Source organism: Oncorhynchus nerka, linkage group LG20 (assembly GCF_034236695.1).
Source record: "Oncorhynchus nerka isolate Pitt River linkage group LG20, Oner_Uvic_2.0, whole genome shotgun sequence".
NCBI classification, from domain to species: Eukaryota; Metazoa; Chordata; class Actinopteri; order Salmoniformes; family Salmonidae; genus Oncorhynchus; species Oncorhynchus nerka.
In genome coordinates this window covers 68,126,083-68,140,635 of record NC_088415.1, presented here as the reverse complement: position 1 = coordinate 68,140,635, position 14,553 = coordinate 68,126,083, and the positions used below count along the sequence as shown (strand labels likewise).

The following is a 14,553-nucleotide window of genomic DNA, read 5'->3' as shown; positions in this document are numbered from 1 at the left end:
ACACAGACTAATTAGACTGAGGCAGGGGGGTAGAGGGGATGGGATCCAAGCCTGTCACTGGGAGAGAGATGGATTCCATGGAGCTCCACATGTCAGTCCCAGAAACTAAACACAATTACTCTCACATTTAACCACTTCACTTAGGGACAGGAGTTTGACTGGTGTAGGTGATGACGCTACAGCACAGAAATCTCACTCATACAAATCTCACTCATTACTCCTCTGTCTCCCTTGCTGCTATAGCTACTTCAGTGACAGAGTGAATTCTAGGAGCGAATTTGAGGCTACTGTTAGATTGAGCACTTCACAAGGTGAGAGTTGAAACTGTGATGCCAACAAGGAACAAATGCAGTCTCACGTTTAGCCACTTGTTTGGAGTGAGACAGTTAGAATATTAGCTTTTAACAGCCACACAATTGGTGTCATGTATCATGTCTTTAGGAAACGGAAGTGTCTAATAATTACTGTACATACAGTGTTTGAAAATAAATCCATGAGGAAATGTGCAATTGGATTCTGTGAGGACCAGCTAGCCTCAACAGCAATTTGTAGAAACACGTTTAGAATCAGACACTTGCAAAGTGAATCTATTTGACCAGGTAAATTAAACCTGTAATGTATTTCTCATCCAATGTTAATGACATGCTTTATCAAAGTTGCAGAAAGTCAAATGAAAAGTACAACAGAAACGGTTAGGGAACAAATCAACTCTGGGTGATGGATTTCAACACAGAGCATCCTTCCCTCTCTTTGTTTGGATTTAACTTCTCCCAGTAGAACAGCAAGCGGAGGAGGAAGAAGAAGAGAAAAGAATGCCTCAAAGGCTTCTGGGAGTTTTTGTCATGTCTCCCTCCAGACACTGTGTTTGCATGCACACATCAGACCCACCATGGGAGAGGAAGAAACAAAGACACATACTGTACACACACAAATGTCTCTCTCACACACACACACACACACACACACACACACACACACACACACACACACACACACACACACACACACACAAATGTCTCTCACACACACACACACAAATGTCTCTCTCACACACACACACACACACTCACACAAATGTCTCTCACACACACACACACACAAATGTCTCTCTCACACACACACACACACACACACACACACACACACACACACACACACACACACACACACACACACACACACACACACACACACACACAGCAGAGAGAAAATCCTCTTAGGATCATTAGGTTTGTCATGCTGTCTAATTCTGATCCACCTACAGTAGTAAAGTAGAATGCCGAGATTGCGTTACGTCGTCGCCATTCATCTCACAATGTTTACTTCCCCTTTTACAGCGCTGACGACTGTTTGTACAGCGTGTTTGTACATCATTATAAATAAGCTTAAATATTAATGATGGCGCTTCACAAACACACAGTTGTGCCCTTTTATTTATTTCAACTTTTTTTTGAAATTTTGAAATGGTGACAGCACTGTGAGCACATGGGCGGATGAAGAGAAGAACGGCATGTCATTTAAAAAGGTACAAAGAAAAGTTCAAACGCATGTGAAGCTGTCACACTTGGCAGATGAAGATAGTGTATTCTCAGAAAGCTAGGTGTTGGCAAGCCACTGAGGGCTAAACAAATGTAGATCAGCCTCAGAGTGGCACGTGTTAGGGATATGGTGCACTAAAGGTGGGGACATATTCCAAATTGTAAATTCTAAAATCAATCTTCATGGGAATTGTAGTCCCAATTCGCAATGTCTGAATGATGCTTTGCCTCGTTTCAGTTTCTCAAAGTCTGCGAGAGCCCACCAAAAAACACTGACAATCTTAAATAAATAATAATAAATATTAAATAAATATTAAATAATATTTTATTTATTTTTATTTCACCTTTATTTAACCAGGTAGGCTAGTTGAGAACAAGTTCTCATTTGCAACTGCGACCTGGCCAAGATAAAGCATAGCAGTGTGAACAGACAACACAGAGTTACACATGGAGTAAACAATTAACAAGTCAATAACACAGTAGAAAAAAAAGAGAGTCTATATACATTGTGTGCAAAAGGCATGAGGAGGTAGGCGAATAATTACAATTTTGCAGATTAACACTGTAGTGATAAATGATCAGATGGTCATGTACAGGTAGAGATAATGGTGTGCAAAAGAGCAGAAAAGTAAATAAATAAAAACAGTATGGGGATGAGGTAGGTAGTGATGACTGTCAGTTTGTTTTGCTCTCGCAGACGTTGAGAAATCACTCTAATATTGTTTACAGAGTGGGCTATGCTATTACACATGCTATGCTATTACACATGCTATGCTATTACACATGCTAATGCAATACTATCATTAGCAATACAGTGAACCCATAGTGAATATTCTGCTTTATTTTCAAGATATCATATTTTTTCATAATAAAAAAAAAGGTATTTTCCCCAAAATGATGAATTTCCTTAATTAAAACACAAAAATCGGCCACCGTTTGGCAATAACGTCCGTCACACATTGAGAAAGAAGGAGAGTCTCATTTGTGAGGAGAGGAAGTACAACATGATACAGACATGCTCTTGTCACTTCTAGCACTCATTAAAGAGCTGGAGCTTTGGACCGAGCGGAGTCGTCTTTGAAGGAATCTTTTAAAAGACCCTCCAATTAAGGTGCGTGTCCTGCGGGTATCTAAGGAAAGGGAGAGAAGTCCTCGTATTACGCACTCACTGTCCTCCTCTATCAACTGGAGCAGGACTTACAATCTCACGCCGCTCACTTCCAAAGAATGATAATGAAAGGGAAGGATAAAGAAGAGCCCCGGCTAAGTGGAACGGGGGGGGGGGGGGGGGGGGAATCTCATCCCAGAAAAAAATGCAATCTTCACTGTTGTGTAACTTGAATATCATTGTCTTGCCTTTGGAGGCTTAGGAGCACTAGGATTCATCGCCATAGAGAGGGAGGAGATATCCCATGCATGTGCACTTGCGGTGGTATCGCAACACAAGCAGGCCAATGATGAGCTGCTGGACTTATGTGCTTCTTTCAACAAATGAACTTCCACTCATAGAAATGTCCAATTTAAGCTGTGGCTAATTCACTGCTGCCACCATCAGTTAATAGATCTGCCTCATTAATCCAGTAGAGTAGCAAGCAGAGCATTGTCCATGGCTCAGTTCCTTACGTAACAAGGCAGAGAGAGACACATCCACTGAAGCTAATGCCAAGGAAACAGGAGGAAAAAGTGTATTTTTAAGTTCGCCGTTGTATTTCAGCATGGCTACTCCTAAGTACCCACAAACCCCTGGCTTGTCCGACCAAGGTAATGGGTACAGACAACCTGAGCATGGGAGGGTGTTAGAGTAGAGTAGATTGGAGGAGAGGAGAGGCTAGAAGAGGATGTGTTTCCTACCCTTATAACTGTGTGGGGGGTGGGCTGTAGGGGTGGTTAGTAGGGGGGTAGTGGGAGGTTGAGTGGTCAGAGAGAGAGAGAGAAAATGAGAGAGAGCGAGAGGAAGAAAGCGGAAAAACCACACCACAGCTAGCCCTGTTAGCACCAACACTGAAAATTGGCCCTCCCCATCAGCACCTCATGAAATATCTCAAAGGGGTGGTCTATGTGTCTCAATGCTTGGCTAGAGAAAGAGAGAGAAAGAGAGAAAGAGGGAAAGAGAGAGAGAGAAAGACAGCGAGAAAGGGAGAGAGAGCAGAGTTTCTTCTGGACTGTGGTTTCTGGGGCACCGAGGCCCAGGAGTCAGTCAATCTGTCCGGTCCGAGGGAGGCAGCCGGGCGGGGGTTCCTGGGAGGGCTGATTAGACGGATGCTCTCCCATCATCCATCTCGACAGGCCGGCAAAAATTGGCTCGTCCCTCGCAGGGTAGAGTTCACAGGGGGAGGCGATGGGGGAGGATGGGTGGATGGCGGGGGAGAGGGGGTGCGGGAGAGGGGGGTAGCGCTGAATACCTGTCACAGCCTTTGGTCTGTTTCAGGGAATCTCAGCGGCAAATTAATAAAATATCATTGCTGCTTCCCTGTACTTGCCTACCGTGGCAGGCAGCTCTCCCTCTCCTCTCTCTCTCTCTGCCTGCACTAACCCCCTGACCTCTTCAGACTACTGTGAGAGATGAGGAGCCAGAGGTAGCCAGAGAGTGGGCCAGAGTGTCAGGGTGGAGGAGGAGAGAGTAAGTCAAAACTCCAGGCAGAGAGAGGAGCAGCATCTATCTCCTCACCGCTGGATGGTAGCTCCACTAGAGAGAGACTGACAAATTACTTCACCATGTCAGGGAGACATTTTGAGTAGTGATATAGTCGGCACAAAAAACAACAACCCGCAACAAACAACAACTTTGTACACAGTACATAAACCTTGACTATATCTTGTATGTGGCAGTGCGGATGCAGTAGAGAAGAGACATCTATATTCTAGAACACTCAGAAGATGTATGTTAAATCGGAAATACTATCCGCGTTGTACAGCACAAATGCTAGGTCTACTAAGAAAGATGTCCTTCCTTTGAAAACACATTTCTTCATTTCTTCTTCTTCTTCTAAAAAAGGAACCCCAGGGGGAGTTAAGAGGTTTTGGTGTTAATCAACTTCTGTGTCTGTAATGATGTGGATTTATGTAAATGTCGTAATGAATGCGTGTTTAAGTGGGAAAAGCCTTTGCGTGTAGGTGTGTGTGTGTGTGTGTGTGTAGGTGTGTGCGCGTCTCTGTTTTGTGTGTGTGTTTGTGTATGTGTGCACATGTGTCTTTCGGTGTGTGTGTATGCACCCATTGGGGGTTGCTTCTAGAGCATGCCACGGTGCAGGTAGAATATGATGATCGTCTTATCCCTAAGCACAATCCATGCTCTCCTTTTCACAACCCCCTGCTCCACAACAAAGTGCCATATGTCTTTCATGTTCGCTCACCGTCTCTTCACAAAGGGTGTTAAACAATATAAGCACGAAACAACACCTCCGGGAGCTGGAGGATCACTTCATGCCCAAAAAATGTCAGAGTAAAAAGTTGGAAAAACATCCCCAGGTTATTTGAGATTGTTTACAGGTACTTGTAACAACCCTGGCAATAGCAAAAACACTCAAAACATTAGTTCCAATGACAGATGAAATTGGATAACTAAGACGCTGTGTTTGCCATGTTGTGTTAAGAGAGAGGACTCGATGCTAGCTAGGAGTTTGTTAGAACACACAAGACTTGTTAGTTACTAATAACCTGGTCTTCCATGACCATCCTGCATGTTGGAAGGTGATGCCTCAATCCTTGTTTAATTCATGGCTGTCTGTTCTGTAGACTCAACTACCTGGTACATAATGATCACATTCACCTTCCTGCTGGCACCACATGGCTCTGTGTTGACTGGCTGAATCTCAATATGAACATCTCCTCTCTGGTCAATGCTAAGCTAAAGCCCAGGATGCACCCTGACGTCAGCTGGCTAGATGCTAATACTTAGCTAGCACCACTAATCCGACCGTGTCTGTGGTGGTTGGGGCTCGTGGTCAGTCGACTGGTGTTCAGTACTAGTGGGTTTCACAAGGTGCTTTTTTTTAATGAGTGTTGACAATGAATTTGCTCTACTCAGATGGCTATATTCGTATATTTTAAGGACTCCGTGCTCAACTACGAGGCGCCAACAGACAATGTTTCAGATACAAGGGATTTGTACAAGAAACGAGGAAAGACATGGCATGTCCTGCCAGGGCACAATTCCCCAAAAGACGATTGAGCTGGTTGAAAACAACAGATGAAGACTGAAATGAAATAAGGCCTTTTAGTTTTGTTCAAGTACTCTGAGGACAGTGGGAAGAGATTGCTCGAAAACGGATTATCCCTACAACGTGGAGAGTTCATAAGAGTCCAAATTCTAACTTTGTTGAAGGGCAGATATGGTATCCCTACGGAAACAGATCATATTTAGCCATGAGTGTCTCCTCTGTGATTACAGGGCTGGGAAATGGAGGCATATTATTGACTCAACTGTGTTTCGGCCTCTATACAGTATAGTAATTACTCCCCAAAAAGCACATTCCCCTAATCCTTCTAATTCCAGATATTTTAGGTCTAATAAGCAAATCAAATCATTGTGTATCGGTTGATCACAAATGAGTTTGGAAACCAATTGGAGTAATTCTGTCTTGAGTCTCCCATCCCAACCGGGACAGAGAGGAGGCGAAATGAAATGTGTGTGTGCCTGCGTGGGCGTTTGCGTGCTCATGCGTACACGCACACGAGTGTGTGTGTGTATAGGTTTATGTGTGTGCTTGATGGTGGTGGTGACCGTTACGTGGCCTGTGTTTGGGCTCACCTGTAGCTCTGTCTGGAAGAAGAACTTCTGTGGGCACTGGGAGCAGTCGTATATCTTATCCTCCTGGCCATGGGCTGAGAAGATGTGCTGCTGGAGCTTACTGGCCTGGACAAATACTACAGAGAGATAGAGAGAAGAGAGGAGAGAGGGAGAGAAAGGGGAGAAAGGAAGTGAGTATCTTCTTTGAGTAAAATATCAGACATTTTGCTAATGGAATAAACGGAGCTATCAGAATATAAGGGTAAATGCAAAATAATCCACAATGATAGAGGCTAAATAAGAAACATAGAAACAAAGAGGAGAAAGTAATTGCTATAAAGCCGACATATATTGGTTAAGGGCAACGACAACAGATGCTAAATACGGGCAAATGAATGTGTTGTACTGACAATAAAAAGACATGATTATGAGGTCAGTAATTAAGACAAAAAAAAGGCAACTTTGTATTCTGACACATAATTGGGGTTTTAACAGTGGTCATACCCGGCCGTCCTACGATGGTACAGTGAATGAGCGCATAATGTTACGAGAATAATGAGGATCTTTATTTAGAACTACTTGTTGGGACAACAAGCCAGAAAATAAACAACCACAGAAGAAATTGGCATGGCTTCAAGTGCAAAACATGGCCTCCATTACGCTACATCGCTAATGATATTGACAATATAAATATTCATGCAGAGGCACTATTTATTCATGCAGACTCAGACTACAGTCGCTATGATATAAACACACACACGCACACTTACAAAATATAAATGTATACAATGCATTTGGGCTTTAATTAAGCCATAGATAGTCCACGTTGGTACAGTATACTAGGGAGACGTGCGTGTGTGTGTACGTCTCTCTCTTGGTGTGTGTGTAATTCTCTCTCTCTCTCTGTGTTCACCGAAGAGCACTTCAAACATGCCATTTGTTATCCCAGAAGTCTGTGCTATAAGGACGCATGTTACCTCTGTCTACTCTCTGAGGTCTGGACGCTCCCGGAAAAGTGACCATGTGGGGCTGGGCTTCATTTGAATTTCTTAAAGGGGCAAAATAACTTTTGTATTAATGCATGCGCCGCCTGGGCTGAGGGACGCAGGGAGGGGGAGTGAAAAGCAGCCGCTAAAGGGGAGGTGTCTATCTGAGAGCACTTTGGGGTTTCTGCAGCTCTATCGCCTCTGACGGGAGCTCTACTGCAGCGCACGGGATGCTCGGCAACATCAACATGTCCCAAAATCAGCCGGGAGAGCTGATATTAATTATTGAGCTGTATATGCCCGAGGTTCACTTAGCTACGGCAGACGGCCGCCCAGATGGCCGCCACGTACGCTCCTGACCTGAGAAATAAAAGTTTATATCTGCAGCTAGCGTTTCGCATCCAGAGTGACAGACACTCACAGACTACTAATATCGCAGTGACAGCTGTCCGTGGGAACACGACTAAACTAAACACAGTGTTGAACACAGAAATGAACATACTCACACTAATGAACAAACAACGCCATGGCTGTGATTATGGGTTATAGCCCACTTCTGAAAATAAATGATCAGAGTGTTCGAGCTGGATGTTCTATTCGCAACAGCTTTGTTTCATCCCAAGGTTAAGTACAACACAAGGCCATCCAAAGCTGGAAATATATAACCGCTTCGTGCTTAATGATTGCGGCTTTGTTTGTGTTTTTCACAGATTTTAGGAAAAAGAAAGTAGGCATGCAGACATACACCATGTGGACATCTGCTCGTCGAACATCTCATTCCCAAATCGTCGGCATTCATATGGAGTTGGTCCCCCCCCTCTGCTGCTATAACAGCCTCCACTCTTCCTCGAAGGCTTTCCACTAGATGTTGGAATATTGCTGTGGGGAATAGCTTCCGTTCAGCCACAAGAGCATTAGTGAGGTCGGCACTGATGTCGGGCGATGAGGCCTGGCTCGCAGTTGGCGTTCCAATTCATCCCAAAGGTGTTGGATGGAGTTGAGGTCAGGGCGCTGTGCATGCCAGTCAAGTTCTTCCACACCGATCTCGACAAACAATTTCTGCATGGACCTCACTTTGTGCACCGGGGCATTGCCATGCTGAAACAGGAAAGGGCTTTCCCTAAATTGCTGCCACAAAGTTTGAAGCACAGAATCATCTAGAATGTCATTGTATGCTGTAGCGTTAAGATTTCCCTTCACTGGAACTAAGTGGTATAGCCCGAATGATAAATATCAGCCCGAGACCATTATTCCTTCCCCACCAAACTTTACAGTGGGCACTATGCATTTGGGCAGGTAGCGTTCTCCTGGCACCCGCCAAATCCAGATTGGTCCATCGGACTGCCAGATGGTGAAGCGTGATTAATCACTCCAGAGAACACATTTTCACTACTCCAGAGTCCAATGGCGGTGAGCTTTACACCACTCCAGTTGACGCTTGGCATTGTGCATGGTGATCTTAGGCCTGTGTGTGGCTGCTCGGCCATGGAAACCCATTTTATGACGCTCCCGATAAACAGTTTTGTGCTGACGTGCTTCCAGAGGCAGTTTGGAATTCAGTAGTGAGTGTTGCAACCGAGGACATTTTTTATTTTTTACACGCACTCAGCGGTCTCATTCTGTGAGTTATGTGGTCTACCACTTCGCGGCTGAGCCGTTGTTGCTCCTAGACATTTCAACTTCACAATAACGATGTGAATATCGATGTTTTGTTCCCCGAGCCACTTAGTGGCAAAGTGCTCCATCATGCTGGAAAAGGCATTGTTCGTCACCAGGGGATTCATCAGAGAAAATGACTTTACCCCAGTCCTCAGCAGTCCAATCCCTGTACATTTTGCAGAATATCAGTCTGTCCTTGATGCTTTTCCTAGAGAGAATTGGCTTCTTTGCTGCCCTTCTTGACACCAGGCCATCCTCCAAAAGTATTCGCCTCACTGTGGGTGCAGATGCACTCACACCTGCCTGCTGCCATTCCTGAGCAAGCTCTTTACTGGTGGTGCCCCGATCCCGCAGCTGAATTAACTTTAGGAGACTGGCGCTTGCTGGACTTTCTTGGGTGCCCTGAAGCCTTCTTCACAACAATTCAACCGCTCTCCTTGAAGTTCTTGATGATCCAATAAATTGTTGATTTAGGTGCAATCTTACTGGCAGCAATATCCTTGTCTGTGAAGCCCTTTTTGTGCAACGCAATGATGACGGCACGTGTTTCCTTGCAGGTAACCATGGTTGACAGAGGATGAACAATGATTCCAAGCACCACCCTCCTTTTGAAGCTTCCAGTCTGTTATTCGAACTCAATCAGCATGACAGAGTGATCTCCAGCCTTGTCCTCGTCAACACTCACAGCTGTGTTAACGAGAGAATCACTGACATGATGTCAGCTGGTCCTTTTGCGGCAGGGCTGAAATGCAGTGGAAATGGTTTTTGGGGATTCAGTTCATTTGCATGGCAAAGTGGGACTTTGCAATGAGTTGGAATTCCTCTGATCACTCTTCATAACATTCTGGAGTATATGCAAATTGCCATCATACAAACTGAGGCAACAGACTTTTTGAAAATTAATATTTGTGTAATTCTCAAAACTTTTGGCCACGACTGTACAGTGCCTTCAGAAAGTATTTACACCCCTTGACTTTTTCTATATTTTGTTGTGTTACAGCCTGAATTTAAAATGTATTAAATTGCGATTTTTCTGTCACCTACACACAATAGCCATAATGTCAAAGCGGAATAAAGTACTTTGAAACCTTTACAAATCAATACAAAATGGAAAGTTGAAATGTCTTGAGTCAATAAGTATTCAACCTCTTTGTTATGGCAAGCCCAAATAAGTTCAGGAGTAAATATGTTCTTAAACAAGTAACATTATAAGTTGCACGGAGTCACTGTGTGTGCAATAATAGTGTTTAACAGTATTTTTGAATGACTACCTCATCTCTGTACCCCACACATACAGATAATTGTAAGGTCTCTCAGTCGAGCAGGCAATTTCAAACACAGATTCAACCACAAAGACCAGGGAGGTTTTTCCAATGCCTTGCAAAGAAGGGCACCTATTGGTAGATGGGTAAAACACTTAATCGCAGACATTGAATATCCCTTTGAGCATGGTAAAGTTATTAATTACACCTTGGATGGTGTATCAATACACCCAGTCACTTCAAAGATACAGGCGTCCTTCCTAACTCAGTTGCCGGAGAGGAAGGAAAACGCTCAGGGATTTCACCATGAGGTCAATAGTGACTTTAAAACAGTTACAAAGTTTAATGCTGTGATAGGAGAAAACTGAGGATGGATCAACAACATTGTGGTTATGCCACAATACTAACCTAATTGACAGAGTGAAAAGGAAGCCTGTACAGAAAAGAAATACTCTAAAACATGCATCCTGTCTGCAACAAGGCACTAAAGTAATACTGGGAAAAAAATGAGGTAAACCAGGTAAAACCCCGGACCTCATATGGTATGACATGATTAATCTGTTGTAAAAAGGTTGAATATGGGGTATGATGGGACCAGAGTTTTTCTAATCAGGTGACATGGTTTTAAAAAAACTCCTGGCCTTGGGAAGGATGAAAACCCTGTCGAGCTGCATCAACCATGTACTTGTTAATATGAATGATATTTTTAAAGGAGGCCTAGGGAGGTTTCCTATACACAGACATAGAGAAAGCAACATGATTGGACAATAAAACTCACAGGGCTGAGTTAGCTTTTTGCAGGTTCGCACGGTGTACTCCTCCTGCCCTATGCAACTGTAGGCTTGATAAAACGGGAACTCAGTCTGTCAGCTATTGTGTTTATTGATTCATTTCCAGTTGGATAGAAAACGTCTAGGTAGCCTAGTCAGCTAAAGTTTGTTCTGAGGTGTTTTTGATTTCATGTCAATGCTAATATGGCAACTGTAATTACGTATTCGAGAGACAAGTGCTCATTTTGCAAATGTATTTATGTTCTCAATAAACGTTGGAGAAAAATATAGTTTACATGTTGTCAATAATCTAAGCCAACCCTATCTGTTTGCAGCATAATTATGCACAACCAACCCGCCTATGCAGCTGCAGTTGTTAGTAGCCTACAGTTGATTAGACTGAAAAATACTATTGTTTCCATGCAATACAGCATGCAAGATCGATCATGTTTAAGTGTAATGGCTGCTACACTTACGTGAGAGTTTGTCAGTCGGGAGTGATGTGTTATCAAGCTAAATAAATACCGCAGGAAAGTGGAGAGCATTGTGTGTTGTGCCCCGCTCACGCGACCTGCAATTTCTGTGAATCTGATTGGTCAACACACACAGAAAGCCTGCCGCAACACTTCGATGTGAATGACAGAGAAAATGGGCACAAGTTGACAAATCAAATCGGTCTAAAAAACAGCACTTTTCCCTCTTTTAACACTCAATATATTTGATTAAACTAAATCAAAAGTGGTATGGCGCTTCCACACCTGATTGAAAAGTGATGTGGCAAATGCCGCCTCTCCACATGTTTTCCGGCGGCCCTGAGCGAGACACAAGTTGCATCAACATGGCACAGCTAGGGCATCAATGCATAACTCAGCATTCATTCACCGGCATCATGCATAAGTGTACAATGAAAGCTGAAAGCATTGCAGGCAGAGTGTCTGTCGAGAGAAAGAGAGAGAGAGAGTGAGAGAGACCGAGACGGAGAGAGCAAGAAAGAGAGAGTGAATGATAGAGACAGTGAAAGACAGGGAGACCGAGTGAAAAAACAAGTGTGTGCGCGAGAAAGAGAGAGAGAGAGTGCGCGAATACGAGGAATCCAACTTTGTGGTCTTTTCTGGCTGTGTGAGTGGAGGCCGACTGAGTGAATGAGGCTGAGCAGGGCTGGGGCCAGTCTGGGCTGGGCGGCGGGGCGGAGGGGCCAAGGTCTCCTGGCTGTGGGGGATATTAAGCACTCTGATTAGATCTCAAGGGCCTCCGCCATGGCAGACGTCTCCTTTACTACAGGCCCCGGCACAGGCCCCAGCTCATCTTTATTTTGGCAGGGTGGATGATGCTCTCTGCAGGCTATCTCTCTCTCCCTCTCTACACATACAACACCAATGCTAAGCTCTTTGTATAGGGGAAAAGTTGATCCTGCTTTTCTCTTAAAAAAAAAAAGTATTTATCGGTTCTATTTACTTCTCTTTTAATTTCACATCCAGGAGTTCATGATAATATAGATTTAAATTTGCTGCAACAGGAGTGAGTGCTCTGTGACTGATGTTATTTTATTGTTGGTAATTAACTTCATTTTGTGATGCTTTTTAATAGGTATTTTATTTGGAAAAACCTCATTCTAAAATCGTTACGGAAGAGACTGGCAAGTTCATGGAGGACCAGCTAATTAATATACCTATTTGTCATAAACTTGCTATTGTCAGAAAAAGACAAAGAACATCCTGGAGTTTTGTGACTTTCAGTTTCCTGCTGTGACATAAGGGGGGGAAACACATTCATCCTGAACACTTTCTTCTGTTTTCTTTGTCTTAACCCTCATAATATTCCCAATCACATTTTCCCTGGCAGCCCCTCGCAGCCACTCCTAAGGGTGCAGGCAGAGCAGACACTTCTAGCTGCAGGCTCCCCCACTTCTGAAACCTGTCAAAGCTTTCCTGGGAGAGTCAGCCTCACTCTCTCTCGCTGTCTCTCATCATCCAGGGGCTTATGGACCCCTCTCCTCTCCTCCCGTTCCCCAGCTCTCTTCTCCTTCTCTTCATCCTTTCATCTTACATTCACAACTTGCAATTTGCAGAGCTGCACTGTAGCTTTCCCCAAAGTTTTCTTCTCCTTCCTTTCTATCTATGTTTTTCTTCCAGCTCCTGTATGGCCTGTCCGTTCTGTCCGTTTCTCTACCGCTACCAGACTACAGTGTAATTAACTCAGAGGAACAACTGACAGTCACTTGGACCCTCCCACATAGACATGGCTCACCGGGTAGACTGGAAATAGATCATTTAGATAGAGACTTTTAAGTGGGATAAATGTTTTCAAGGACAGACTGGGTCTCACCGACAAACCGCCTCCAACCCATTTCTCCTTATCCAGAGAATGCCTGAGAAACCCAGTGTGCTCCCTCCCTCCCTCCCTCGACAGAAGCAGGCCTTTTAGTCTCTCCCTCTATACTCCCCATGGTCCACCACTTCCATCCTCCATCTATCCCCGTTCCCCACCTCTGTGTGTCTGCTCTACCACCCCTGTCCTGAGGGTGTTCTCACTCTCTCTCTCTCTCTGCTTTCCTTCCTCTCCTGCACCCGCCATCGGGATCGATATGGACGCAGAGGGAGACGGGGCGACCTGTCTGTCAAAGCTACAGGTGAAGAAAGGCTCATATGAAGAAAGCATGCTCTGTATATTAAACGGAACGACCCTGGTGGGGGGAGGGAGGAGGAGGGGGAGAGGGAAATATCAATAAGCTCCTGCTAAAAGAGAGATAAGGCCAACCAGCAATGAGAGAAGAGGGGGATGAGAGGAGGGGTGGAGAAGACTGAGGAAAAGAGAGGGAAAGAACCCCGAGTGAGGATCTGCTGGACGATAGGAAAAGAGAAGAGCTGGAGACCGAACGAAGAAGGAGGAGGGAAAAGAGGAAACCAGTAAAACGATGAGACTTCCAAAACATTACATGATGGAACAAGTCATGAAACAATTATGATAAAACAAAGCTAAAAATGAGTAAAGTGAGTAAAAAGCTGAGGAATGGAAAATAGTGAAAAGAAAGAGTACAGCTAGAGCTGATAGAGGGGCGGAGAAAGAGTACAACTATAGAGCTGAGAGAGGGGGAGAAAGAGTACAGCTATAGAGCTGATAGAGGGGGGAGAAAGAGTACAGCTAAAGAGCTGAGAGAGGGGGAGAAAGAGTACAACTATAGAGCTGATAGAGGGGTAGAAAGAGTACAACTATAAAGCTGATAGAGGGGGGAAAGAGTACAACTATAGAGCTGATATAGAGGTATAGAAAGAGTACAGCTAAATAGCTGATAGAGAGGGGAGAAAGAGTACAACTATAGAGCTGATAGAGGGGGAGAAAGAGTACAACTATAGAGCTGATAGAGGGGAGAAAGAGTACAGCTATAGAGCTGATAGAGGGGGGAGAAAGAGTACAGCTATAGAGCTGATAGAGAGGGGAGAAAGAGTACAGCTATAGAGCTGATCGAGGGGGAGAAAGAGTACAACTATAGAGCTGATAGAGGGGGGAGAAAGAGTACAACTATAGAGCTGATAGAGGGGGAGAAAGAGTACAACTATAGAGCTGATAGAGGGGGAGAAAGAGTACAGCTATAGAGCTGATAGAGAGGGG

The 14,553-nt window shown here is 44.3% G+C and overlaps 1 protein-coding gene across 5 annotated transcripts in view; it reads right to left on the bottom strand.

Moving 5' to 3' along the window:
• LOC115103005 (zinc finger protein 521-like) overlaps positions 1 to 14,553 on the bottom strand; it is a 180,927-nt gene that overhangs the window by 15,291 nt on the left and 151,083 nt on the right. For all 5 annotated transcript variants that reach the window (XM_029623545.2, XM_029623546.2, XM_029623542.2 and 2 more), the window contains exon 7: positions 6,289 to 6,404. In XM_029623545.2, the coding sequence (XP_029479405.2) occupies positions 6,289 to 6,404 (116 nt within the window). The remainder of the gene's footprint in view (positions 1 to 6,288; positions 6,405 to 14,553) is intronic.